This window comes from Rousettus aegyptiacus, unplaced genomic scaffold (assembly GCF_014176215.1).
Source record: "Rousettus aegyptiacus isolate mRouAeg1 unplaced genomic scaffold, mRouAeg1.p scaffold_m13_p_12, whole genome shotgun sequence".
Taxonomy (NCBI): Eukaryota; Metazoa; Chordata; class Mammalia; order Chiroptera; family Pteropodidae; genus Rousettus; species Rousettus aegyptiacus.
In genome coordinates this window covers 89,761,110-89,788,323 of record NW_023416287.1, presented here as the reverse complement: position 1 = coordinate 89,788,323, position 27,214 = coordinate 89,761,110, and the positions used below count along the sequence as shown (strand labels likewise).

The following is a 27,214-nucleotide window of genomic DNA, read 5'->3' as shown; positions in this document are numbered from 1 at the left end:
TCAATTTGTATATGCCCAGAGCCAGGACGCTTTTGTTTCCGGAGGGCCTCAGTGGTCACTTCATCGCCCGAAGCCAGCGCCTGAGGTCAGCAAAGGAAGGCCGTGCCCAGGGGGCCGTCCGCATCGGTGGAGCCTCCGAACCACCAGGGCCGCAGGCCCCTCCCCTCGCCCTCCGCCCTCGCTCCCATCTGAGCGTCGCGGCAAAGACTTCCTGGGCCCTCCTATCAGAGGGGAAACACTACGCCCGTTCCCGTTCCCTGCCCTCCGGCCGCGCTTCCTCGGGCCCTTGCCACCTCCGTCCACACTGCTCTCCAGGCTTCTCACCTCCTTGTTTTGCTTTTTCTCTCCCCCCACTAGAACGCAAGGGTCCCGACGGCAAGAATTGTTTTTTTTTTTTTTTTCACGTATTGTTGCACCCTCATTGCCTAGAGCTTGGCACAGAGAACGCACTCAGCGAAGGTGTGTTCAATGAATGAATCTCCGCAGAGAAAGAAAGCTTGAGAAGAAGCTGACTCTTTCCCCGAGAGAGGAGTTTTGCAGATCTGCACATCCTCCTCTAAGAGAGCGAAGCGGACTTTGAAGCCGAGCCCTTTTTCCTGTGTTCGTACTTCAGAAAACGAAGGCGCTGCTGATAACATCTCGGAGGAAGGAAACACTGCTCCGTGCTGGGCCTCCGTGTGTGACATTAGAAGAATTGTCTTTTTTTTGTAGACCAGCCTCCCAGGTGCTTTCCAGAGATGGATTATCTTACTTTCCTTTTGGCTGTTCTTCACGTACACAAAGGTAAAGATAATGTCTTCATTTAAAAAATTTACTCCTGTTTTTTTGGTCTTATAGTGTGACATGTTCAGAATTTATAATGCACTTCAGTTGGCTTAGATCAGTTTTCACTTGTTCAGAAAAACTAAAAGTCACCAATGCTGATTACCAGCAGTAGAAACCTTTTTAGGGTAAGGAAGAAACTGTTAACCTTTACTATGATGTCAGTCGACTATCTGGCTAGGTTTTAGGAAACTTAGAATCGGCTTAAGATATCTGTTGGTATTTCCATCGTAAAGTCTAATCGAACTACTGCAATGTATATGTATTTCAGCTCTATGTGCCGAGACGTTTCATGACACGACTGTGAAACTTGCCAAGAACATGACCCTAGAATGTGTGTACCCATCCGGGGGCACCTTAACCCAGGTGGAGTGGTTCAAGGTCAATGAGACCGAGAAGGAGTCCATAGCCATTTTCAACCCAACGTACGGCATGGTCATAAGGACACCCTATGCCGAGAAGGTTTACTTTTTGAATTCGACCACGGATCTCAATGACATGGCGCTGTCCTTTCATAATGCCTCTGAAGCCGACGTGGGCCTCTACTCCTGCGTCCTCGAGACTTTCCCGCAGGGGTCTTGGGAAAAGACGGTGCAGGTGGTTCCCTCGGGTAAGTACAGATTTTATTTGCCTTTTTACCTGTCTACGACATGTGGTTCTGTGCAGCCCAAGAAGCAGCTACGAAACGCTTCATTACGCTTTTGCGATGTTTTCCAATTCCATTCCTAGAGTCCATGGATGCCATTTCAGAGACGGCACTTTGACTTCATCTCGTTCTTCTCCGCGTGCTAGCGTTTCTAAGCGGGAGAAGCGCCCCGCCACTTTGAATGCAGCGGGAGAAAGCGCAGGTCTTGCGTGGTCTTACCGAAAACTCCGCCCTAGATTAAACCGATGGTGGCAGCGTCTGGGCTCAGGGGCCCGACCCTTTCCTGCCAGGGCTTTTCGCTCCAGCTGTGGGGCCATTTCCTCTCCCTGGGCACATAGTGGGGCTTCAGCCCCTGCATGTTCACGGGCCCTCCCCAGCCCTGAATGTCGGGCCAGGGTCAAGCGCCAGCTCCATCTTCCGCTTCATCCCAGGCTCCCTAGAGAGGATCCCGAAAGTGTGAGCTGTCATTTCCAGAAGATTCCATGGACCCCTCGGAGTCCGTTCTCTGCGTCGTTTGGTGCTGTGTCTGTTGGTCCCCCCAGGGGGTTGCATCTGGGACAGAAGAAAAACTTGGATCTTAACAGCCTTTACTTTCTATATAACCTTGGTTAGCTGCTCAGTGTCTCCGAATCTCAGGTTCTTAATGGCACACTGAGTTGATGGTATTCTCTTTGTTGAATGGTTTAGGGATCGTGTATTTAAAGAGCTTAGCTCATGGTAGTCAGGGTATAGTAGGTGTTATTATCCTTATTATTATTTCCTGCGCTTTTGATACAAAATGACTGGAGACGAATTTTTCAGGCACCGGCGACAGTGTTAGAAGGAAGTAATTTGAGACCGTGTGCTTCTTGTCTGGCATCTCCAAATGACATCCCGCATGGGCATCCAGCAGAGCCCTTTACGTGATATCGATATAGCGCTTTCTTTTTAAGGGATCCGCATTGCACAGGAATATCTCACAGTGTGGTGTAAGCAATAGCAATGGTCAGAAGGCAAGGAAAATTTTGATGTGTCGGGTTTTCCTTTCCTTTCAGGCAGAGCTAAGCTCAGGAGTAATTGCATGTATGTGGGTGGAGCTTACGGGATGTCAGCAGAATCTCTTTCGTTAAATACTTATTTATTGAGGACAGCGTTTTACCACGCGAGACCTTACTTGCCGTTGTGCTAAACGCCATTTGCAGGTTTTTAGTGTCGGGTCTGTTTCTGAGCCACGCAAGCGAAGGAGGGGATTCATAGGGAGCTGGGAGTGCCCTCTTCACATGCGGCTGAGCCCTGGCCAGAGCAAGGCCGGCTTCCTTCCTGCGCGGCGGGGCAGACCTGCGCGGGGCGGGTCCCAGGGCCGCTCGTCCAGTTTCCGCCAAAGCGCGACCAATTGAAAAAAAACAGTACAACACTGGTTGCCGGGGTGATGGGTGGGGAGATGAGGGGCTGCGGGTCAGGGGGAGAAAGCCACAGCTACGTAGGATGACGTGGTCCAGACACCTGAAGTGCGGCATGGTGAGAGTAGCGATCATACTGTATCGAACGCCGGATTTTTGCAGAAAGAGCAGATTTCAGGTCTCTTCACGCGCGTGCGCACACACACACACACACACACACACACGTGACTCTGCGAGAAGGCACGCTGGTTAGCTTGACCGCAGTCATCATTTCACCGCCGGCCAGTGATGGTGTTTCGCTCACTTTTGAGACTCGGAAGCCTTCGTTTTCTTAAAGCTAAGGACGATCGCACATTAAAAAATACAGTAGCCGTATCTAAAAATCAGCCTTAACTATCCTTAAAAGTTTCCTTTGTGCGCTCTATTAGCACGCAGCGGCAGTGGAAAGCGGTTCTTGTCCTGGGCTCTGAGGCCCTGCACTGTCGCCAGAGGCGGCCTGAGAGGCGGCCTGAGAGATGGCCTCGAGGTGAGGACGAGACTGTGAGGGTGGGAAGCTCTCCCCGGCCACACCGCGAAAAGGCTCAGCGTGGGCGTCGTGGGGGTCCCAGGTGGGTTTTCATGCGGTAGACGCAGTGTGAAGAAAGTGAACAGGGAGCCGTCGGGCACAGCGGCGAGTCCCAGGGGCGCCGGGGCGTGAGGACAGGCCTTGCCACCCACGCTGATGGCTTCCGAGCCCCCCCTGCATGCACACTGCGGGGCCGCCCGGCGCCCTTCGGCGGGAGACGCCTAGTAAACCCCCTTTTTTTTTTTTTTTTTTTTTTACTACCTAGCAACCTTACAGGAGGGGAAGAGCATTTCATGGATTGGAACACTTACCCACTGCAAGAGTGTAAGTCAGTGCATCTGCTGTATTTCTGGTATTGGTAATATTTGGGGTTCTCCAGAGAAACAGAATCAAGAAGATGTGCAGGGGCATAGAAAGAAATTCCTCCTAAGCAACTGGCTCATGTGATTACGGAGACTGGAAGTCCGAGTCTTCACCGTGGGCCAGCGGATGCACTCAAGCTCGTGCACATGACACATGCTCTCTCTCTCTCTCTCTCTCTCTCTTGCACACACGCTCACACACACGCTCACCCTCACGCCCACGAGAATTAAGAAGGGCTCTGCAAGACGTTACATTTCAGCAGGCTTTCATTTAAAGGAAAAGCCATTAAGTAGTACCTTTAAGAAAGAGTCCACTGATGAAACAAACATTTTAAAGGCTCCGAAATCTCACTCCTTCATGAAATAAGGGTCCACGGAGGAGGCGGATGATAAAGAGCGTTTTAAGACTCGTGGAAAGCGAGGTTATAGTTACTGCCCTTCTCAGGGGTGAGATGAACGGGAGCCTGATTGCCAAGAGCTGCTGGAATGGGGCCAAGGCTGTGTTTATTGACTCGCTCTCCGTTTGCTGAGATGGGAGTCGTTTGCTGGAAAGCACATATCACCCTGAGAGTCGCTTCTCAGGCTTTGCAATAAAACCTTGTAACACAAAGTTAAAAAAGAGAAATACAAGAAAAACACCTCTAAGACAAGACAAAGCTAGATTTATATCCATAATTAAGTCCAATAACTGGATGGCTGATAGCGTTTAATGCATGACCGCGAGCACACATTTGGGTTTTAGACACGCGGTGTCCACTCTATCCACCCCGGCGAGCACGCCAGCCCGCCCTTGCCACCACGCTGCTCCCCTGCACCCCGCGAGGCCCCCCGTCTTCCACGCTCACGTCCATGGTGCCATTCAGAAAGGAGCGTTTGCTTTAGACGCGCTTGAAAACGCACTCCGTCGATTCAGAGCAGGGGACGAAATGGGCTGTGATCTTTGCCTGTGACCGTTTTTTGTTACACACACAGACCCTACCCTTCTTTGAGTGGCTGTTTTTTAAAAAATTTATTTATTTAAATTAGTTTCGAGTATACAGTCCATCGGTTAGACATCTATATAGTTCATAACGGTCCCCCCATTTGCTCCCTCCCCTGGCCCTCCACCTAGCATCATATTAATGCTGACTGCATTCCCTCTGCTGTGCTCCCCATCCTCGTGACCACCCTTTAGCTACTAATTTGTTCTTCTTTAACCCCATTCTCCCAGCCCCTCAACACCCCTCCCCTCTGTCCGGCACCACATTGTCCACTATATTTGTGAGTCTGTTTTTGATGAGTTTGTTCTTTGTGTTCCTTAGATTTTGCATATAAGTGAAATCATATGGTGTTTATCTTTCTCTGTCTGACTTATTTCACTCAGCATAACCTCTAGGTCCATCCACGTCGTTGCAAATGGTAGGATTTCATTTTTTACGGCTTAGTAATATTCCACTGTATATGTGAACTACAGCATCTTTATCTAGTCTTCCGTCAATGGGCATTTAGGTTGCTTCCATATCTTGGCTATTGTAATTGTGCTGCCATGAATATTGAGGTGCATAGACCTTTATGAATTATTGTTTGGGTTTTCTTTGGATAAATACCCAGAAGTGCAAAAGGTAGATTCATTTTCAGTTTTTTGAGAAACCTCTAGACTGTACCAATTTGCAATCCCACCAACAATATATGAGGGTCCCCTTTTCTCCACGTCCTGGCCAACACTTGCCGGTTTTTGATTTATTAATGACAGCCATTCTGATAGGTGTGAAGCAATATCTCATTGTGGTTTTAATTTGCATTTCTCTGATGATTAGTGACCTTGAGCATCTTTTCATATGTCCATTGGCCACCTGTGGTTCCTCTTTGGAGAAATATCTGTTCAGGTCTTCTGCCCATTTTTTAATTGGATTGTTTATTTTGTTGTTGTTAAGTTGTATAAATTCTTTATATATTTTGGATATTAACCCCTTATCAGATGTATCATTAGCAAACATCTTCTCCCAGTCGGTTGTCTTTTTGTTGTGTCGATGGTTTCCTTTGCTGTACAAAAACTTTTTAGTTTGACATAGTCCCATTTGTTAATTTTTTTTTTCTTTCCCTCACCCGAGGAGATATATCTGAAAAGAAGTTCCTGTTAGTAATATCAGAGAGTTTACTGCCTATGTTTTCTTTTAGAAGTTTTATTGTTTCGGGTCTTACATTTAAGTCTTCGATGGGTGGCTATTTTTATTTCTGAGCCGCGCCCAGGGCAGGGGCATTTTCTCGTTTTCGTTTTCGTTTGTTTTTCGGCTGAATGTTTCGCGGCGGCTCTTGAAGGTTTTCGTCACGTAGCCGGAGGCCACGTAGCCCTTGGTTTCTGTTCCTGCACCTTTCAGTGACCAGATTGCTCACCTCTCTCCTGTCGCCCTTCACCACAAACGCTGTCACCCCAGCCCTTGAGACGGGTGCCGGCGACAGGATCTGGAATGCCACTTCCTCTTCTGATGGGGGCCGGTGGCATGCGGGTGCAAGGGGAGGGCGGGAGGGCGGCTCCGTGTGCGAGTAAGAGCCCATCCCAACAACTGGGACGCGCTCGGCCCACACGTGCCACAATGCGCCCTGGACCTTCTCGGGTCTGCGTCTTCACCTAAAATTCCTCCCCTCAAAGGCAAGCATTGTTCGCTGACGCTTCCTCTCTCGGAAACGTCTCCGTAGGATTAGGGGGTGGGCGTCGGCGCCCTTCAAAGACATCTTACAGGAATTTTCCCATTGACAGAGCACAGTATTATTAACTGAGAGCACAATTACCTAGTCTGTTGCATTTTATAAGATAGAAATGGTGGATTTTGGTCGTTCGAAAACGAACGCACAGAAAGGAAAGTAAACCACTGGGGAAAGGAAGAAAAAGTCGAGCGCCCGCCGACCGGCAGCCTGGGGCCCCTCAGGCCCCGTCCTCTCGGGGCCAGTGCACCCGGGGCCTGTTTAGCCGGTGTGGTAAAGGATTCAGGTGCCAAATGATGCTGCTGGTGGCTGGCTTTGGTTTCTGTTCGGTTTTGTAGCGCGTGGAGATTGTACGCGGGATGGCTTTCCCTCTCGTTCCAGACAGTTTCTAAAGACGTTTAAGCTTTTGAAACGGGTAAGGATTTTAAGACTATGAAGTCAGTCCTTCAGGGATCATCGTGGAATGATTCCCCCAGGCGCCCTCTCCCTTACTTACTCCACAATCGTCTTAATTAAATAACGCGCCCGATGGGGCTCCTGGCGGGTCCCTGGAGAGAGTGTTCACAATCCAATAAACCTCAGCGCGAGGAAATTTTCCCTGGCTTCAGCTATTTGACCCACTCACATTTTTTTTTTTTAAAGTCTTCTTCATAATCTGCCCGGAGAGAGAGGCCCATGTTCCGTAGAAGATTGATAGGAGCAGTTTTCTAAGGATGGGGATATGACACGCCGTAGTCACATTTGACAGCCCTGTGACAAGCTTACACGGGTCGCACCAGCTGATTCAATGGAGTGGTGATCGTGGCCCATAAGAATAAAGTCTTGAGCGTGCGTTCTGTGAGAATTTACACGCGCCATCGAATTAGCAGGATGGTTAAGAAAATTAACATTCTCACTTTAGCAGACGAGCTCTTAAGGACAAATTTGTCCGATTTCTTGGCAGGCTGCATGAAATTCTGTCTGCTCCTAACATTGGCACTTCCAGATTAGCCTGGCGAAGGGGTGTGTATTCCCGGAGTGTGTAGGACAGTATCCTTCTCGACACACAAAGAGCCCGAAACTTCAGGAAGGATTAGGTCGTCTACCTAACTCATTCCCCTTACGGCTCGGTACGTTTATTTTTCTTTCGCACACTGGATGCTGCAGTCGGAAGCCCGGGAAACCCCCCGACGTGCGTTTTTGCTTTCCCCGGTCTCGGTTACCTGCAGTCAACTGTGGCCTGAACATCTTAAGTGGAGAATTCAGAAATAAGCCATACGCGAAGGTTACATTGCACAGCGTTCTCAGTAGCGTGATGAAATTCCTCAGCGCCTTGCGCTGTCCGGCCTGGGACGTGAATCCTCCCCGGGTCCCCCGTCACCACGAGGAGCACACCCCCCTCTCGGCGGTCACCGAGGAGCTGTCTCGGTCCTCAGCACGGCCGTGGGGTTGCCCCAGGGCTCGCGTTCACGTAACGCGTGTCGCGGCCCAAGGCGACGTCACAGCGCCACGACGGTCACCTCGCCTCGTGGCCACCGTGCCATCTCACGTCACCGCGAGACGGGCGAGCACAGCGCAACGTGACACTTTTAGAGAGCGAGAGAGAAACCCCCTTCACATGGCTTTTATTACAGCATGTTGTCATAAGCGTCCTATTTCATTATTGGTTACTGTTCATTTCTCACTGTGCCTAATTTATAAATTAAACTTTATCATAGGTATGTACATATAAGAACATAGAATGTATGGGGTTCAGTAATCCACCGGGGGTCTTGGAGCAAATCCCCCTTTTTTTCCTCTTATTTTTTAATTTCTGTTTTTGTATTTTTCTAAGCGAGGCAACCCTTGGTTGACCTCACAGATTGCAAGGACCTTGTCAGTTTATAATCCCTTATTTTTTATTTTTGACGCCTACAGCACCTGGTCTTCCTAGGTGGTCTCCCATCCGAGTACTAACCAGGCCCGGCCGTGTGTAGCTTCCGAGATCAGACGGGATCGGGCATGTTCAGGGTGATGTGGCCGTAGACTCCTATTTTTCTTAAATCCTGGAAAAGCTTCCTAAAAGAATGAACATTTAATAAGATGGAAATATTTCCAATTACTGGCATTGTGTGTCTTTGAGTTGAGTTGACACAGCGTTTGAATTTTTATTCTTAACACAGGCTATTATGTTTCCAGTGAAAATAACAGAATTGAACCAAAAGACAAATTGTTAAACATTGTTGCTCCAATGACACTTTGAGGTATTAAAGTCTGCTTTGTTGGATAAATGTTGATAATAGTAATTTTTAAAGTAGTATAAATCCTTTCTAAATCCATTGACTAGACATTTACTGTTTGCTGAGAGGTGAAGGGAGAATGAGTAAGAAGGTCTTTGTTTTTGAGACGCTTTTTTATCTGACAGGGGAGGTGTGGGCTGCACATTATATACACATCATGTGGATCAAGCCACCGTGACACACCATAGAAACTGTTACGTGGCACAGACGTGTGCGAGGCCAGTTCGAGGGACGTGTGGAAGGTGCCCACACCAGGCTGGAGATCTGGGTGCGATTCCAGAAGAAAGCCGCATCATGAGAAATGTCACGTAAAAGGGAAACGCTCTTACGCTCGGGATGTGTAGGGGAAGGAAGGCCGGCGGGTGGCGGGTCTAGGCTTTGGGCTTTGTTTGGTGATCGGCAGTGTTCGAATAGTGTCAGGTGCACGTCGGTCATGATCGCAGCTGTTCCGTGGAGCCGTTACTCCAGCAACCGCACGTGGGATGATTCAGAGAAGTCGGGAAGGAAAACAGAGCAGAAGGAGAGACCAGGCAACAGGCGAGGGACAGGGAAGGCTGCAGTCCTGGAACCACGGCCAGCTCGGGCCAACGTCGCAAAACCTGTTTTCCTTCTTGAATGACAGACAAATGAAAAGCGCCCCTCCTCACGTTCTTCCTTCTCATTCCTTTCCGTCTTTCGTTCCATAAACGCGGTACTGCCCGCCCTCATTCGAGGGACGAGGGAGCAGGGAGCCGGCAGTGAAGAAACCGCCTGGCGACCACCGACCACCGGGCGGGATGCGAGGCGACGAGGGGCCTGTGCTTCGAGGGCGGCCGCACGGAACGACGCCGGAGGGCGCAGAGAAGGAGGCGCGTTTCTCCTCTGAGACGCGGGGCGAGGTTTCCCAGGCGTCCCTTGAAGGAGGAATAGCACAGGCAGCGGAGAGCGTTTAGGGGAAGAAAAGTCGCACGCAGAGACGCCGAGGCCCTCTCCGCGGGCCCATCGCTGCCGGGCACGGCGCTTTGCTCCTAGAGGTTTTCTTAGGCGTTAGCTCTGAGGAGTTCGCTCAGTGAAACTGCAAAAGGATGGAGAAGGGGTGGGGAGGCTTCCACGGAAAATCTCCGACGTCCCCCCCCCCCCAATCCGTAATAGGAAAGCTGTTAATCCAAATATGATTAAGCGGAACAGAACGGCCCCTTACGAGCAATTCCCAGGAAGTGTAAAGGACTTTCCTGGGTGCTAATGGATTTATTGCTTATAATATGTAAAACATAGTTCAAAGATTTTTTTTGGTATATATTTCTTTGCCTAAATAGTTTAATTACTTATACTCGACTTCTTTCTAAAAAAATAAGTAGAGGAGATCTTTCCCCCTAAATATACTCTTTCCAGGGGTCCTGGCCTGAAACGCGTCCACCACTTTTCTGTATTTTGTAGCTTCCTGAGATAGCTTAGTCATTCAACCAACCGGTTATTTCCACAGCCAGAATGCTTTAGTGCCATTTGCAAGGTTTTGCTACGGTACTTTATTAGTGTATTACTTGTAAATATATTAAATTGAATACGTCTGTGTTTATAGGAGAATTATTCACAATAGCCAAAAGTTGGGAGCAACCCAGGTTTTTATCAGGGAATGAATGCACAAACAATGCTGCATGTGCACACGATGGAGTATTTATTCTTTGGCCTCAAAAAGGAAGAAAATTCTGACACAGGCTACAACATGGATGAGCCCCGAGGACATTATTCTAAGTGGAATAAGCCAGTCACGGAGGAGCAGATGCTGTGAGACTTTCTTACTCGAGGCCCCTGGAGCGGTCAGGTTCATGGAGACAGGAAGCCGAACGTGGTCGTCAGGGGGCCGAGCACGGAGGATGGGGAGTTGTTTAATAGTTTCGGTTTTGCGAGATAAAAGGAGTTTTGGAGGTTGGTTGCACAGCGGCGTAACTGTGCTTAACACCACTGGCCTGCACACAGAAAGGGTTGATTTGCTTCGTGGAGACCAGCTCGGCTCAGGGCGGGGAACCGTGAAGCGCTGTGACCCTCGTGGAGCGTGCCCCGCCCAGCGATGGGCTCGGGCTGGCGCAGCGGGGGCCCCGTCCGACACGCCTCGCACACGCAGGCTCGGAGAGGCCCTGACTCAGCCTCGGGGTTCGAGCCGGGGGCTCCTGGCGAGGGTAAAGCCCTTTCGATCCTTCGGGGTGATTACAAACGGCTCATATTTTCCTCAAGAGAGCAGCGGACTGCTTGTTTACTGAGCTTGTTTACTGAGCAGTGGACTGTTTGTTTACTTTTACACGGGGAGCCACAGTCCTGGATCTTTTCAGGGTCGTTTCTCCCCAATGAGTCGTGTGAGGGGTGAAAGGTGTGTTTACACACCTAACCCGACGTTCCAGCTGCCCAAAGGGAGAGGGAAGCAGCAATTTGGGAAGGCGCGCTCCAACCAACAAGACGAACTTGGGCGGGAAAACGTCAACTTTCCGTTTTATTTTAAAACGTCGACAACTACGTGAAAGGCATGACTTCGGAGCAGCGCTATGAGCGAAGAGGAAAATATGGGTCACAATACGGGCAGAGAGTGGAGGAGGGTCCGTCTCGTCTGCGGAGGAGAAATAATACGAAAAGGCGGAGGAAGCCACGCCTGGCCGAAGGCCGCACGCAGGAGGCAGGAAGGTGGCGAGGTCGCGGCCTCAGCGGCGAGGCCCAGCGGGGGCCGGCGCTGAGGGGCCCGAGAGTCAGCGCGAGCACAGGGCGCCCGGGGGATCGAAGCTGGAGTCCGGCGAACCAGGGCCACCTCTGCTAGGCCCTGTCACGCGTGCGTGCTAAGGAGCCCGGATCCTACTGCAGAGGCTGTGGGGGTGCAGACATTTACGCTGGGCACTCACAGGGCCCGACCTGGGTCCTACGGGGACCGCTCTGGCCCCGACGGGAGGGACGGGCTTGAAGCAGGCATGAACAGGGGCAGTGGGATGCAGAGTGGGACGCAGAGAAGTGGGCATGTCTAGGGCTACTGGAGGGGGGGGGGGTGGCAGAGCTTGGAGGGGAGTTAGGAGTCGGGGAGAGCAAGGGAGAAGGGCGGGCTGGCTTCCAGTCGGAGTCACCGGCACGTGGAGATGCATTTACCACGACAGAGATGATCGGGAGGGTACCACGCCGCCAAGGTTCGGAATTTGCCTGCAGAACGGTACACTGTTATTTCAGCGTCTCTTGAAGGAAAATTGATGAGGCTACAATGAATGCTCGCTGGGTTCACATATCGAGTGTAAATCTCTCGTGTTCTCTTACGTACGAAAGGCATTAAAAGTATGGTCCATGCCCTTAGTAGGGTATGCTTTAGTTGATGAACCATGTGTTCATTAAAGAAGGTGAAGCTCGATCTCTAGCTCACAAGGAATGACTCATTAGCAACTATTTTAAGGTTCGACTCTTGTCTAAAAATCAAGAAGATAAACTTCTTGTATTCCTCTCTGCATCGAATGTATCGCTGTTTTTAGTTGAGATGATACATGTTCTGAGTCACAGTTTTCTGGAAGACATTTTATTTCATATAGGTTAGTCTGGAAACCTATTTCTTACCTTTTATTTTTAAATTTTTAAGAAGCTGTATTTTATTTTCAGAATTGAAGTAATATTTGGGAGAGGGAAAGTAAGGATGGGCGGAGAGTCAATGTTATTCTAAAGCACTCCCCAGGGCTAGAGTATTCTTAAATTCTATCATTTAAAATTTATTTTACGTTATCTACTTTACAAGGTTTCCAAAGTAACCATGCACCACATTTATCTTTTCCTGAAGTATGCGGTGAGGTTTTTGGCTTTTTTTGTGCTGTGTCACAAGCGACTCACAAATCGCCATCTCGGTGCTTAGCTCTGGTCCCTGAAGCCACCAGCGATGTATCGCTATGTGTCACTTAGGGGACTATTTTAAGCCCATGGGTGAATAATGTTTGCTGTTGAGTACAATTCAACCTATGGACAGGCAAAAAAAAAAAAAAGAGGCTTTCTCCTGTTAACGCTACACACCGCACCTCTGAAGTTAAATATCACGCCGTGGCCGAGCTCGCCTGGCTCGACCCCCATCGTGGTGACTTAGTAGCTGCCGCCCCAGGCTCAGGCGCCTCCTGTGATCGGCCCCGGGTCCCCCGATTTTAGGGCATTTTGTTTTGTTTTTCTTTTAAAAGGCCAAACCCCATAAACGTGATAAATGTAATTCCAAGATAATGGAGTCAGGAAGCCATTACTGGAGGCAATTTCAGAGGGAAATAGAGAGTGTAAAATGATGACTTTAAAAATCTTTAAAATTACGGAGGTGGAAATTAAATTGTAGACTTCGGAGGAAGTAGGCACCGTGCGGGCGAGCTGGAAGTCACCCCCTAATTTAGAGAGTTTACGTCGAGATGGAAAAGACAGGGAGGTGGCAGACGTGGAATTCTAATTTTTCAAAAGTAACCATCCAATTATGTTCTGTGTTTAAAAACTGCATGTAGCGATGGGACCTACAAACACATAAGAGGCACATTTAGTCAAAGCTGCTTCCGACCTCGCTTCGAACAGTGTGTTTAGCTGTGATCTGAAAAAGAATTCAGTTTTGTTGTTGTTGTTGCTGTTCCGTTTCATTGTTCTTTCCAGTATTTACAAGTTTAAGGAGACTTTCAGATCAAGCCTCGCCCACGGAGGGGCACAGCACAATCAAGAGCACCGGCATCCGGCGAGGCATATTGACACTGGATTCGTGATTTAGATTAAAAGTACCTCGTACGGGCTCTGTGGTCATTTACGAAGATGCCTCTGCATGGCCGCATATTTCCGCTCGTTCTACGGCTAATAAATTAAAGCCAGTAGCACCGATTCTGAACCCCATTAGCTCCTCTTCTGTAACGAACCCCTTTATAAATCCCTTTAACTGTGTCGAGATCAGAGTCATAGATCATGAAAACTACCTACACGTATAATTTCAAACAAATAAGTGCTCTTAGTGTGAGATAAAGAAGAAATAAGAAAGCCATTTATAATAAGGTAGTCAGTATTTTAACACACCAACGCCGGCCACTCTTACAGGAGACTACGGGAAGGTGGTTAAATGTGTCCCCTTCCATTTAGCGTCACCGCGAGGCATGGTCACACGCGCCACCGAAGACTGCATTACCCTGAGTGGCACTGTGATGCCAGGGTCAGAATGAAAAGCTGGTTAAATTCTAATCCCTCAAAGTGAAATTTCCCCCTGATTTAAGCCGAACAGAAATAGAATTTCTAAAAAAAAAGTCAGGGGAAGCTAGACCAGCTCAGAAGTATTTTGTAGATGTTTTCTTATACCAATTTGCTTTCAGGCGAGTCGGAACCTCTTGTGCGACTAAGGCTTGAAGGTCGCTAGGTTCTGGCCCAGGACGGAGAACGTTGTCTTACACAGAGCCCCTCCCCGCTGGGTCGTTATTTGTGTGTTAGTGACTTCAGCGCGTGAACCTTTCTATTTTATTTATAGTAACAGACTAACAGTTGAACGCACCCGAAATGGTTTGGGTTGTCATTCTCAATTAGAGGAAGGGCCAAAAGACTGGTCTGTCTTGTCCTCCCTTCTTTAGAAAGGCGTTTCTAAAGGAGCCATATGTAAGACCTGGCACAAATCCCGAAACTGAGGACCAAAAGAGCCATCGCAAGGAATCGCCCACCACAGGTTCAAGTCGAAATTAGGAAAGACGTGTTTTGTCCTGGGTCCACGAAGGAGACGCATTTGTTGATATAGGGTGTAGACTGTGCGTTTCGTGGCTTATAGTGATAATGAACTTGGACTAAGCTCCCCTGGTTTGTCCTCTCATACCCGACGGGTGCGGGAGGCTGGAAGCGGTCAAAGAAAAGCCCACCGAGGTCCAAGGATTGGCTGGGGAGTTCTCAAGGTTACTTGGCAAGTGTTCGCATGATCCGCTGAGAGCCACAGAGCTGTTTTATGTGTGGCCAGTAGACTATTGCCCTAGAAAGGTCGGATTTCGGAACCAGAAGACTCCTCCCGCCTGATCTAATATTTGCAAACCAAACTCTTGGCCGGTACTAGAAATAATAGCCACTTTCACTCATTGCTCAGAAATAATGCTAAGAAAATATGATCACAACGAGACGGCTTTCCACGTTTTGGAAATGTCTCCAATAACAGCGATGTAGTTCCCCCACTCACTTTGTTTCTAGAAACTTCTTTAAGAGCAATGGGAATCATAGAGAAGGCGTGGGATGCCGATTTCTTCCTCCCGCACCTTAAGAAGCGTCTTTTTCCTCCCCTTTCCTCCCTAGGAGATGGTCTCTACCCCTCTGGTTCTCTTAGCCTCTCGGAGGCTTCTCTTGTTTGCTTTGGGCCGGTCCCTTGCTGAATGACTTGCGGGCCGAGCATTTGATGAGGACACCTGAGTCCTAGGGGCAGCTCTCTGTACCCACAGCAGCTACTTCTGCCTGTGAGGTCTCTGCAGCGCAGGACCCACTGCTGCCTCCTCCTTCACAGCCACTGGCTGGCTCTTACCCACACTCAGAATTTAATGGCCAGTGACAGAGGTCGCCACTCTAAATGCAAGATGTATGGCTTACCAATTTGGCCCTAAGATGATCAGTTTAAGACAGACTATTTCCATATGAATGCATAAGCTAGATTAATGAAGCTTTGGAGTTGCTTGAGGCAGTTTTCCACTTAGATAAAAGTACATGCTTAGGAAATAGATGTTTGTTTTGTTTTCTGGTTGTGGCCAAGCTGGTCCTTTTTCCACTGTGAGAAATTAGAAACTTAAATAGCAAAATAATTCCATTTGTGACCTGTGACAACAACAAATCCTCTAAGCTTATTTATTGCCTTAATTAAAGGCTGGTTTTGTTTTCCAAGCTCTGCCACTCTATTTTCTAAAATGCTCCCATGTTCCTTTTTCCTCAATAGTCTCGATATTCTCGACGCAGTAACCTCGATATTCTCAGAGGGCTCTCTCTCTTTCTCTCCTGCTCCTGAGAAGGCCATGGGGGGTTGGGGAGGCAGGGAAGAGGCCCCCGCAGATCCAGGTCGGCTGTTGCTGGTGGGGGCTGGGCAGCCACGATGGCATCTCTCCAGGGATACCACGTACCATCTGCTGGTTGGTGTCCGAGTTCTTCGCCCGTCAGATATGACATTTTTCCTACTGTTTCTCCTCTTAATTAAGCCGATTGTCATTTAGGTCTGCGAGTACCTTATCGTAGGTAGGAGAAACCAGTGGATTTAGTAGTTTGTTGAGCTTGCTTTCCTAGAAGTTCTCTGTCTGCTAGCTTCTTTTATCTACAGCTGAGGTGACTCGGAAACATATCGTATTTGTTGTGGGTGATTAAGTTCAAATCCTAGCTCTTGTCCTTACTGCTCCAGCCTTGGTTTCATCATCTAAAAGATGATGCTAGTAATACACACGTTATTGGATTGTTGTACACGCTAAAATGAAGTAATGTTTGCCTAGCATGGTGGCGAGCAGATATGAAGTACTCTGGAAAGTATGGCAATTACCATTATTAGCTCAGACCCACAGATGGGATTTTTATCCTTCTTAATAGGGCCCAGGAATATAGCCCAAATGCTTGGCACACCAGGGGTGTGAGTTGTTGTAGCCCTCAGTGGGGAGGATTTTTTTTTTTTTTGTCCAAAAACATTAGAATTTTATGATCTAGATAGCTCAGGCTCAGAACTTATGGTTTTATTTACCCTTTCTGAGCACTAAAGGAAAGAAAGGCGTGTGGATGGAAACAAACAAACAAACAAATAGCATAAAACGGGCACCATTTTGAATGCCGCTGGTCATGCCAACGTCTCTGATTTTGGGGTCTGCTGGGTTTGCGCAACATCCTTCCCATGTAAGGACTTGGCCATTTTTATATGGAAACCAAGAAGCTAAAGAAACGCTAGGAGTGGGAATAAGAAAATGAAGAATTTACTGCGCTCAGTCGGACAAAAGCTTAGGAACTTCATAGCTAAGAAATATGATTAGGGGGTAACTTGTGGTGGGCAATGACTCTTTGTTCAGTATATTCGTGAGTGATTTCTGTTTTATTCTGAGAAAAAAATAGCAAACACAGATTTTTTTTTTGAAACTTATGGCGAGTCGCTTGCCTCTTCATTTTAACTGATCAATGAAAAGGCAGAGGCGGCGGGAGGAGAGACGCGGGCGTGGTGCGCGGGGCAGGCGCTCCGGCGGGCGCGGGTGAGGGCGCCCCCAGCGCGGGTGAGGGCGCCCCCAGCGCTTTCGCGCTCCTTCCGGGGCGGGACTGGCGACCGCGCCTTCCCTGCCTGCAGCCCCGCGCACGCTGGCTTTTCAGTACGGTTGCATAGTTCATCGTAAGTTCGTTACAGCTCGAACTTCGTGATCTCAGCCTCTCCTGCTGCAGAGCGTTGTGAGACATCGTGTTGATCCCGCTGTGGCCTGCAAAGCACCTGGAGCTCTTTGCAGAGGTGGTGTGACAGCCGTGCACACTGCGGCGCTGGCTGGAGCTCAGGGGACCTGCCGGGAGGCACGGCTCCCGCCTGCGCTTCCTTTGGCGAACCAGGAACGGAGACCCACACGCACGTAGGACCTGGGCCGGAAAATGTCACTTCGGGTTCCTGGGGTCATCACTAAGTTGATAGTGTGTTGTTATCTTCAGAGGTGATTTTTTAAAAAATGTTTTTATTTATTTGTTTGTTTGTTAATTACACCTACATCACCTGGTCGTCCTAGGTGGTCCCCCATCCAGGTACTAACCAAGCCCAACTCTGCTAAGCTTCTGAGATCAGATGGGATCGGGCATGCTCAGGGTGGCATGGCCGTAGCAGGGGTGGCTTTGCATTCATTGATTCCACGACATTTTTTTGAGCAACTGGAGATGCGAGGCGTCGTGCTAAGATGGGGACGGGTCTTCTGTGAGGTGCCAGCGGTTAAGCAGGGCATTGAGAAATGACAACAGATAAAGACAAAGCAATGCACAGAAGCCGGAGAAGCAGAACAGAGTTTAGAGCGGTGAGCCCGTCTTGTTATGAGTAAAAAAATGCTTCTTCCAGGGAGGTGCCTCACGGTTGAGCTTCACAGGGTGAGTCGTGATTTTCCTGGAAGCGGGTGGGAGGAGCCTACTAAGCTTTCTAGGAGAGGGTGTGGCCGATGCAAGATCATAAAGGTAAATACTGGTGGAGGAAACTACTGCATACGGTAGATTCTACTGGGAGATGAGGCTGGAGACAGGGGCAGAGCTGACATCACGAAGGGTTTTACGGACGAACACACACTTTGTCCTGTTTCGCTGGTGGTGTGGATCGGAGGGGAAAAAAGATCATTTAGGCAACAAATAGTCCAATTGAAAAAAACAGAGAGAAGCCTTTGGTAACTGTCTTACATTGTCATTCTGGCTGGTTTAAGAGTCACTCTGTTGTGCGTTTTTTTTCGTTCTATCACGTGTAACTTCTACAGATTGGACAAAGGATTGAGCAAGTATTTACTGACCATCGAATATGTGCGAGATATTATGTAAGGCGTTTCCAGAGATCAAAATAAGTACAATTCATGGTGCAATTACCTTGAAAACTTTTGGAACACGGTGGAGTAACAAGCAACATACAAATATTAAAAAAAAAAAAAAAAAAGTCCGTCTCCCAGGAGCTCAGTGCAATTGAGAAAAGCAAGACACAGCCACAGAAATAGAAACTCGAGCAGTTTGTATTTTGCAGTACTCAGAAACCTTTGTCGGATGAATGAATGACAAAAGAAGTAAAACTGTGTGCCCTCCGGTCCGGTTCATAATGGATTTTCCCGTTGAAGGCCCCACCGCAGCCCCTCGCTCGCCTCCGGCCTTTGCCCCCGGGGCCAGTGCCGGTGCCGAGGCTGGCTCCTGGATCTTCCCTCTCCTTCCCCTCAGCCCGTCTGTTCTGAGTCGCCAGCCTGTGGAAATCTGCTCCCTCTCCCTTCACTTGGAAAGCAATCTAATGGGCGATTTCACAGCAATCTGCTGGCGCCTGCCAGGAGCCGAGGTGCTCCTGTGCATTTTAACAAGGACAAGTAAAGAAATTGATTTCTAATTATGGGATTTAAGGCATCATAAAATAAGATATTCAGAAGCAGGGGCTTCACGGGAGCCTATCTTTTCCCTCTGAGAAATGCAGCCCAGTTGCGGGGTAGAAAGGAAAACCGAGTGTCGCGTGTGGTGCCCTTGCAGGGATAAGCACGGCGGCCCTGGCTTCGCGGTGGCTGCGGGAGCCCCCTGCCCGGCGGGACCTCCTGCTCCGCCATCCGCCATCCGGGAGACTCATCTCGGGGTTCCCGTGAGAACCAAATGCACATGTAATGTGTTAGATGCTGGTGCGTCGTGAGGACAAACAAACCCACGGTGTGTTATTTAGCTTTTAAAATACGTTGAACATGTTTATTATGTATGAGACAGAATGCTTAACACCGCTTACAGTCTATTTTCTAGTAGAGGAGGATACAGGTCGGTGTTAATTTTTCGATCCTTTTTCTGTAAAAGTCTGCCATGCACAGTCTACAATAAATTTCTAAATCTGGGAGACCAACTGCTAACATTTTGGTAGAGAACAAGCCAGTGCCCTGGGCTGTAGTGTCATCTTCCAGTTTCACAAACCCCCAGAGCTATGCTATTTAATATTCTTATGTCCCACGAGTCATTTATTTTTTTCTGGTTGGGAGAAAGGGCGGAATTGCACAAAAATTAAGACTTTTGTGCACTTCAGCATGATGGAGAGCTTCAAACTATTTTAAAAAACAAAAACAAAAACAACGAAAACCTGTGAACGAAAGTTACGGTGTGGGGATGCGCGACCGCCCCTCAAACCTCAGCTGGGCAGAGCCTCTGACGCGCCGCCCAGGGCCCGGGACGGCTCGCCCGACCCGCCTCTGCCCTCGTCTGGACGCGCCCCTGGCTCGCCCCTTGCTCGGCCGCCTCCCTGCGCTCTGGCTGGCTTTTATCTCTCACAACAGCTCTTGTTCTTCCTGCTTTATCTCTGCTTTTCAGTCAAGCAATCTTTTAGCTTATTTTTATCTTGTTTGGTTTCTTTACCTTTTATCTGTGCTCTAAATGAAGGATGGAGGATGGCATTATGTGCGGAGGGGGGTTGCGGAGGCCCCCCCCCCACCCCGGTTTCTCTCAACCGGCAGCCTTGCTGCTTCCGGGTGGTGCTGGTGAGATCCAGATCGTACCCCAAGTGCCAGCCCGGCGAAGTCCTCACCACCAGCGGGAGTTTGCTCGGGCTGCCTTCCCAGGCTACCGCAGACCCGGGAAGTCCAGCAACAGAAACCTGTCGTGCCGTGGTTGGGAGTCCAGGGTCCGGGCGATTCTTCCAAGGCTGCGAGGGAGAATCTGTTCCAGGCGTATCGCAGCTGGCGGTTTCCGGGGGTCGCTGGCGCCCCTCAGCTTGCAGGCGCTTGACCTTGGTCTCCGCCTCTGCGTCCCACGACCTCGTCCTTGTGTGCGGTCTGTGTCCCTTTCCACGAGGACACCGGTCACGTTGGATCGGGGCCCACCTTACTCCAGCGTGACCTCTTCTTCACTATCGGCTGCATCTGCAAGGACCTTATTTCTAAATAAGGCCACATTCTGAGACGCTGGGGGTCAGGACTTCGGTATATGAGTTCTTGGAGGGGGGCAGGACGCAATTCGACCCGTAACACCCCAGACATCATCGGGGGGCATCCCGGCTCCTTACGGAAACACCAGCTACTGCTTCCGCTGCCTTCCGCGTTAGAGATGCTCTCCCCGCAGGAGCTGGCGGGGTCGGGAGTGTGCTGTCCACGTGGCCCCCCGATGTAAATGCCCCCTCCCCCCAAACCAGCAGATACGCATCATATGCTGACCGCCAGGCGAAATTGCACATTAATTTTTCGTTTGAAGAATATTGATTGACTTCTCCACTTCATGCCACGCACTGTTCTGGGCGCTAAAGATACAGTGGCATGTGAAAGTCTATACTCGGGTCTGGGCTCATGAAGCTTGCTGCAAAAGGCTCAGGGTTTTGCGACATTGGCGAGCGGTGATGCCTGCAGAGCCGTTGCTCTTGAGGACGATGAACGAGGATGAGCCAGCACAGGTGTACCCAGCAGTGTCTGGGGCACCCAGGGACTGAGTGGCGCTAGGAAAAGGTGATGAAACGCTGAAATAATTGTCAAAAGTGATCTGTCATCATGCCGGAAAAACCGCATACGTAGTACAGAGGATCTCATCATGCCATTCTGCAATGTAAATTATGCGAAAACCATACACAGAGAAACCTGTTGGAATGGCCAAATCCGGAACACGGACAACACCGGATGCTGGTGACCATGGGGACCCCCCACCCACCTCTGATCGGGACGCAGACGGTGCAGCCTCTTGTGGAGATGTTTTGCCAGTTTCTTACACAACTAAACATATTCTTACTATGCAAATCAGTAATCATGCTCTTTAATATTCTCCCCGAGAATCGAAAACTTATGTCCACTCAAAAACCTGCACGAGGCTGTTTACAGCAGCTTTATTCATAATTGCCAAAATCTGAAAGCAACCAAGATGCCTCAGGAAGTGTGGAATATTATTTAGTGCTAAAAAGGAAAAAGAAGCTATCAAACAGGGAAAGACATGGAGGAAACTGCAATGCGTGTTGTCAAGTAGAAGCAGCCAGTCTGCAAAGGCTGCAGACTATGTGATTCCAACCCCACGACATTCTGGAAATGGCGAAACTGTGCGCACGGGAAGGATCGGCTCTGGGGTTGTGGGGCGGGGGGTGGCGAGGTGGCACACGGAGGGCTTTTCGGGCAGCGGGACCACTCTGTCTGGTATGAGAATGACGTAGGCATGTCACTGGACACTTGTCCAAACCCACAGAATGCCCAGCACCTAGAGTGCACTGTGAGGTATGAATTTAACTGGTTTTCGTTATTTCCGTTTATATTTTCGGGATTAAAATCGCGTTGAACCTTTTTTCTCCCTCTTCGTGACAACCTTTTGATCCCCATCTTTAAGCAGAATCGCTTCCGCGTTTCAGCACGTCAGGACGCCGGGCTCTGCCCATGCATGTGGGGAATCGTCGTGAGGGGTCGTTTCGGATGGCTTTGCATGTGCTGAGCCAGAGGTTTGGGTGACCCGAGCAGCAGCAGCAAGCGACATGTGAGGCCAGGCGGCTCCCACAGGCCTCGTCCGGGCCCGGACGCCTGTCTGACGCCTGCCGGCCAGTTCGCTCCCAGGGAAAAGCCGACAGGGCTCCTCCGTGCCCCTAGACCTCCCGGTGGGTCTGGGTCGTTCCGTGAGCCCGAGCTGGGACACCCCCCTGCAGTGGGCTCCCGCAGGGACAGCCCGCCCGAGACCCCCAGGCCCGGCCACTCTCGTGGATTTGTCCTTGGTGCAAATGCAGACACTCCTGAGAGAGGACCTGCGTGCCCGGGCCAGCGCTCACGGCTTGCTCAAAACGCAGCAGAGCGCCTCCCAGGCGTGCGGGCAGGAAGCCGGACCGCAGAGCTGCGGCCGGGGACCCCGCGGGGACCGGCCCGCACGGACGCGCACGGTCTCGCACGGACGCGCACGGACGCGCACGGACCCGCACGGACGCGCACGGACGCGCACGGACCCGCACGGACGCGCACGGACCCGCACGGACGCGCACGGACCCGCACGGACGCGCACGGACCCGCACGGACGCGCACGGTCTCGCACGGACGCGCACGGACCCGCACGGACGCGCACGGACGCGCACGGACGCGCACGGACGCGCACGGACGCGCACGGACCCGCACGGACGCGCACGGTCTCGCACGGAACCGACCCACCCCGCACGGACGCGACACCGCACGGACGCCACGGACCGCACGGACGCGCACGGAAGCCGTTCGCACGGACACGCACGGTCTCGCACGGACCCGCACGGACGCGCCGGACGCGCAAGACGCGCACGGTCTCCACGGACGCGCACGGACGCAACGGACCGCACGGTCTCGCACGGACGCGCACGGACGCGCACGGACCCGCACGGACGCGCACGGGACACCGCACGGACGCCACGGACGCGCACGGAGCCAACGGATCCACACCGACGCGCACGGATCCACACGGCGCGACGGGTGCGCACGGACGCGCACGGACCGCACGGACCGACGGACCCGCACGGACGCGCACGACCCGCACGGATGCGCATACGCGCACGGAGCACACAGGTGCGCAGGACGCGCACGGATCCACACGACGCGCACGACGCACACGGACGTGCACGGACCCGCACGGAGGCGCAGGACCCTCACGGAACGCGCTGGCTCGTCCTTTCTGCCGTTTCTCGTGCTCTTTCATTTCGCCGTTGTCCGATTTCGCCTCTTGTCGATACCGCCCCTCGTTTCCTTCTCCCTTGTCCTCGTTTTGTTCCAATGCCTCCGTGTTCGTCTCCTTTAAGCTTTTATGTTCTTATTTTTTCCCGTTCCTTATGGATTCCCCCCCCGTTCCTTCTATATTTTTTTTCCCCTGTTCTCGTGTCGTCGGCTTGTAACTTGGAGACGAAGCGCTTCCTGCGTGCTTGTCATGTGGGCAAGGTGTTAACTCCGGTACGTGGTTGCACGGTCACACGTCGGCAAATGGGACGGCTGTGGTTTTTCTCTTTCCAGCAACTTTCTGACGCACGGAGCCACTTGCTGAAGAAAAGAGGCGAGTTTTGGGCGGAGGCGAAACTCGCCGAACACAGGCGGCGAGCCGCGCTGCGTTCGGACTCCGTCCCTCTCTCTCTCTCTTTCAAGCGCGGCTTCTTTCCTCTCCTTTTCTCTCCTCTTCTGGTCTCTTTTTCACTCTTCTTTTCCTCTTTATTGGAAATCGAGAAAGTGGCTCCCAGGCCGGCCCCGAGCAAATCTGTGACGCAGGGAGAGGCCGGGGCGGACGCTCGGTCGCGTCCCTGCGTTTCTCGTCCGGTGTCCCGGCGCTGTGTCCTTCGTGACATGGCCACTGTCCTTCCTCCTTCAGCGGGGGGTCAGAGGTCCTTAGCTGCAGCAGCGAGGCTATTGGGTCCAAAAGGCGGCAGTGACTACCGATGCGCTGGCGAGTTCCCACTCCGAGCTCTCGCACTTTTGAGAAGCAATTCCTGAAGTTTATTCTCGAGATCGGGTTCTTAACTAGTTCGGTCTCAGGATCCCTTTATACTCTTTTTAAAAACTGCTCAAGGTCCGAACATTGAACACGAGCTCCAAACTCTCAGCAGATCTTTAAGGGTACGAACAGCGTTCTCATCTGCAGGCGCTGGGCTGCACGGCAGGTCTCTAGAACTTGCTCTCCTACCATAACTGGAATTTTACACCCGCTGGTTGGCAACCCCACCTTTGTCCCTTCCCTCGGATGCTGGGAACCGCTGTTCGATCCTTCGCTTCTGTGCGATGGGCGATTTTAGACACCACGTGTAAATGCGATCGTGCGGTATTTGTCCTTCGGGGTCTGGCTCATTCCACTTGCCATATTGTCCCCTGGGTTCATTCGTGTTGCCAAATACGGTAGGATTCCTTATTTTTTAAGGCTGAATAATATTCCCTTGTAACATATGCCATGTTCTCTTTGCCTGTCCACCCACCGATGGACGCCGAGGTGGCTCCCACGTCTGGGCTCTTGCGAGCAGTGCAGCCGTGAACACAGGAGCACTAGGATCTCTTCGAGATCTTGATCTCGGCTGTAGCGCTATCAGATGGACACCCAGAAGCAGGGTCGTTGGTCAGACGGAAGTTTCCGAGGAGGCGGCACACCCTGCGGTGTACAAGCACTCTGATTTCTCCACATCCTCGCCAGCAACTGTCTTTTTTTTTTTTTTTTTTGGTCATAGTCATCCTAACAGGTGCGAGGTGACATCTCACTGTGGTTTTGATTTGCATTTCCCTGATGATTAATGACATCGAGTATCTCTTCGTATATCTGCCGGCCTTCTGGGCGTCTTTAGAGAAATGTCTATTCAAGTCTGTAGCCCATTTTCTAAACTGAGTAATTAGTTTTTTTTTTTTTATTGAGTTACAGGAATTCCTTATATATTTTAGAAGTTAACCATTATCACACATCTGGTTTCCTAGCATTTTCTACCATTCTACAGATTGCCTCTTCTCCCTCTGGACCGTCCACTGGGCTGTGTGGCAGCCTCGTAGTTCGGTGTAATTCCACCCGTTCAGCTCTTCCTGTCGTTGCCTGCGTTTTTAGGGTCACGCCCCAGGTATCATGGCCGAAGCCGACGTCATGAAACTTTCCGTTATGCTTTCTTAGGGGAGTTGCACAGTTTCAGGTCTTACCTTTAAGTCTTTCATTCATTTTGAGTTGATTTTTACATATGGTGTAATGTAAGGGTCCAGTTTCATTCTTTTGCAATGTCTGTTTCCAGTTTTTCCAACATTTGTGGAGGAGATGGTCCTTTCCTTGTTGCGTATTCTTGGCACTCTTGTCGAAGAGCAGTTGGCCATACACATGAGGATTTATTTCTGAGCTTTCTAATTCTCTTCCATTAGTCTCTACTTCTCTTTTTCCCAGTACCATACTGTTTTAATTATTATAGCTTCATAGTAGAGCAAAATCAGGACGAGTAATGTCTCTAGCTCTGCTTTTCTTTTTCAAGATCGTTTTGGCTTTTTGTGGTCTTTTGTGGTTCTACTGAATTTTAAAATGATTCTTTCCCTTTATTCTCTTAAAAATGACTGAGGACCCTAAAGAGTTTGTGTTTATGTGGGTTCTAGCTATCAATATTTACCATATTAGAAATTAAAATTGAGCAAAACTTAAAGTGCCAGAATTTACAAGCACATATCTTAGTAGCCATCAGAGACTCTGCAGATGTCTACTATATATTTTTATGGGATAAGAGTGAATTTCTAAGAATATATCTATTCTTGTAGAATAAGAATTAAAAAGGTAAATTACATCTTAATAAAAACTTAGATATAAATAATAAATATAAATAAAATCGGTTTGATCTTGCAGATCTAAGAGAGAGACACAGGGAGCCCCTGGGGTCCTTGCCCACACTCTGAGAACTGCTGGTTTGGGTATCCAGCGATCGTGCACTGAGCGCCGTGTGCTGGGTATTCCAACTGTGGTGGTGGGAGGTAGGAAACATCGAAGGGCTTTCCTGGCACCCAGACATTCATGGAACCCATGGGTCCCCACTTTATGCGTAGGACATCCCAGCCCATACCTCTGAAAGATGAGTTCACGTGTGTATGCAATGAAAATGACTTTGTATCTCTCTTCAGACCATTGTGATCCTGGCCGGTACGGTGGCGGTCTGGGTGTTTGACACTCGGTCAGTGTGTGAGTCACCAGGCAGTGCGACTGCAGAGCGGACTTGTGACATCCTCTTGATGTGATCACTACCGAGAAAAGCATGAGGACCAGGGGTTGCGATTTCGTTTCTCGTGCTATGGTTAACCAAGTAAAACTTAAGAGAAAAACGTGTGAACATATTCTTTTAAAAGCCCTTTTCTTATAAAGAAATATGGCGTAAAGATATCATTTACAATCAAACGAAACTACGTCAAATAACATCACCAATCACTTCCGGTAGAATTTTCTGGGCAGCTCCTACCTTCGCAATGAAAACCGCGAGGACGGAAGTGTGATAATCCGCTGTGTCTTCTTTTCAGAGAGTTTTGAGGGAGCCATCTCGTGGAATAGCCACGTGGTCTCGGAATCCGGAAAAAACATCACTCTCTCGTGCGAGCTTCCCACGAGGCAGCCGGCACAGCGAGCGACGTGGGAAAAGATCCAGGCCCATCAGATCGACCACTTGACTAGCTGCAACTTGTCCCAAGGACGGGGTTACGCCTCGAGGTACCGGAGACGGATCCTGACCAACTGCAGCCAGGGGGCGACGAGGGCCGTCCTCACCCTGCCCCACGTCACGGCCTGGGACGCGGGGCTGTACCGCTGCTCCTCCGAGGCCAGCACGGGAGAAAACGCGACTTTCGTGATCAGGTTGGCCGTGACCGACGACGGTAAGTAGGCGATGGAGGTCCCGGCGTCAAAGGCGAAAGAAGCCGACCGCTGCGGGTTGGTTCCTTTTGTCTTTTTCATGATCCTGTGGCTCAAAAATATTTTTAATGCTTCAATTCAGGTATCGAATGGGAGTCTTTGGTATCTCTTTCTCTTGTTAATCCATTGATCGCGGATTTAAAAATAATCGATCCTTCCCCCTTTCGTGGTCTGCCACATTTTCTCAAAAAAATTCAGCGCGCCTGAAAAAGGCATGCCATCAACAGCCTCTACGTTTCCTCTGCGCGACTCCTATTTTTTCACTGACATTAGAGCTTTGGATGGTGGCGCCCAGGTTTTATCACCTTCGCGGGTCCTCGGCCGTAGCAGGACGGCACCGTTTGCCGAGTCACTGCTGAGTGGGGTGGAATTGCATAAACGCGTGAGAACGTGGCCGCCCCCTGCCAGGTCAGAGCTCCGAGTCCCTCGGCTGTTTTCAGAGTGGGGAGCAGAAGCGCGCTGGCCTCGAAGCTCTCGAAGCTGCATTTTGGGGGCGTCTCGCCTCGGCAGGCCCCTCCCCGGGCCCATCCTAATCCTGTATGAGTGGTTTGTCTCCCGGGTCA

General features: G+C 50.3%; 1 protein-coding gene and 2 pseudogenes across 1 annotated transcript in view; 1 reads left to right on the top strand and 2 right to left on the bottom strand.

Annotated features, from left to right (window-relative positions):
- The window catches only part of CD226 (CD226 molecule), a 58,797-nt gene that overhangs the window by 5,996 nt on the left and 25,587 nt on the right, over positions 1-27,214 (top strand). The window contains exons 2-4 of the mRNA XM_016132594.2: positions 358-783; positions 1,094-1,432; positions 26,264-26,614. Of these exons, the coding sequence (XP_015988080.2) occupies positions 738-783; positions 1,094-1,432; positions 26,264-26,614 (736 nt within the window). The 5' untranslated portion in view covers positions 358-737. The remainder of the gene's footprint in view (positions 1-357; positions 784-1,093; positions 1,433-26,263; positions 26,615-27,214) is intronic.
- Positions 8,344-8,462, bottom strand: LOC118610101 (annotated as a pseudogene).
- LOC118610582 lies at positions 17,365-17,483 on the bottom strand (annotated as a pseudogene).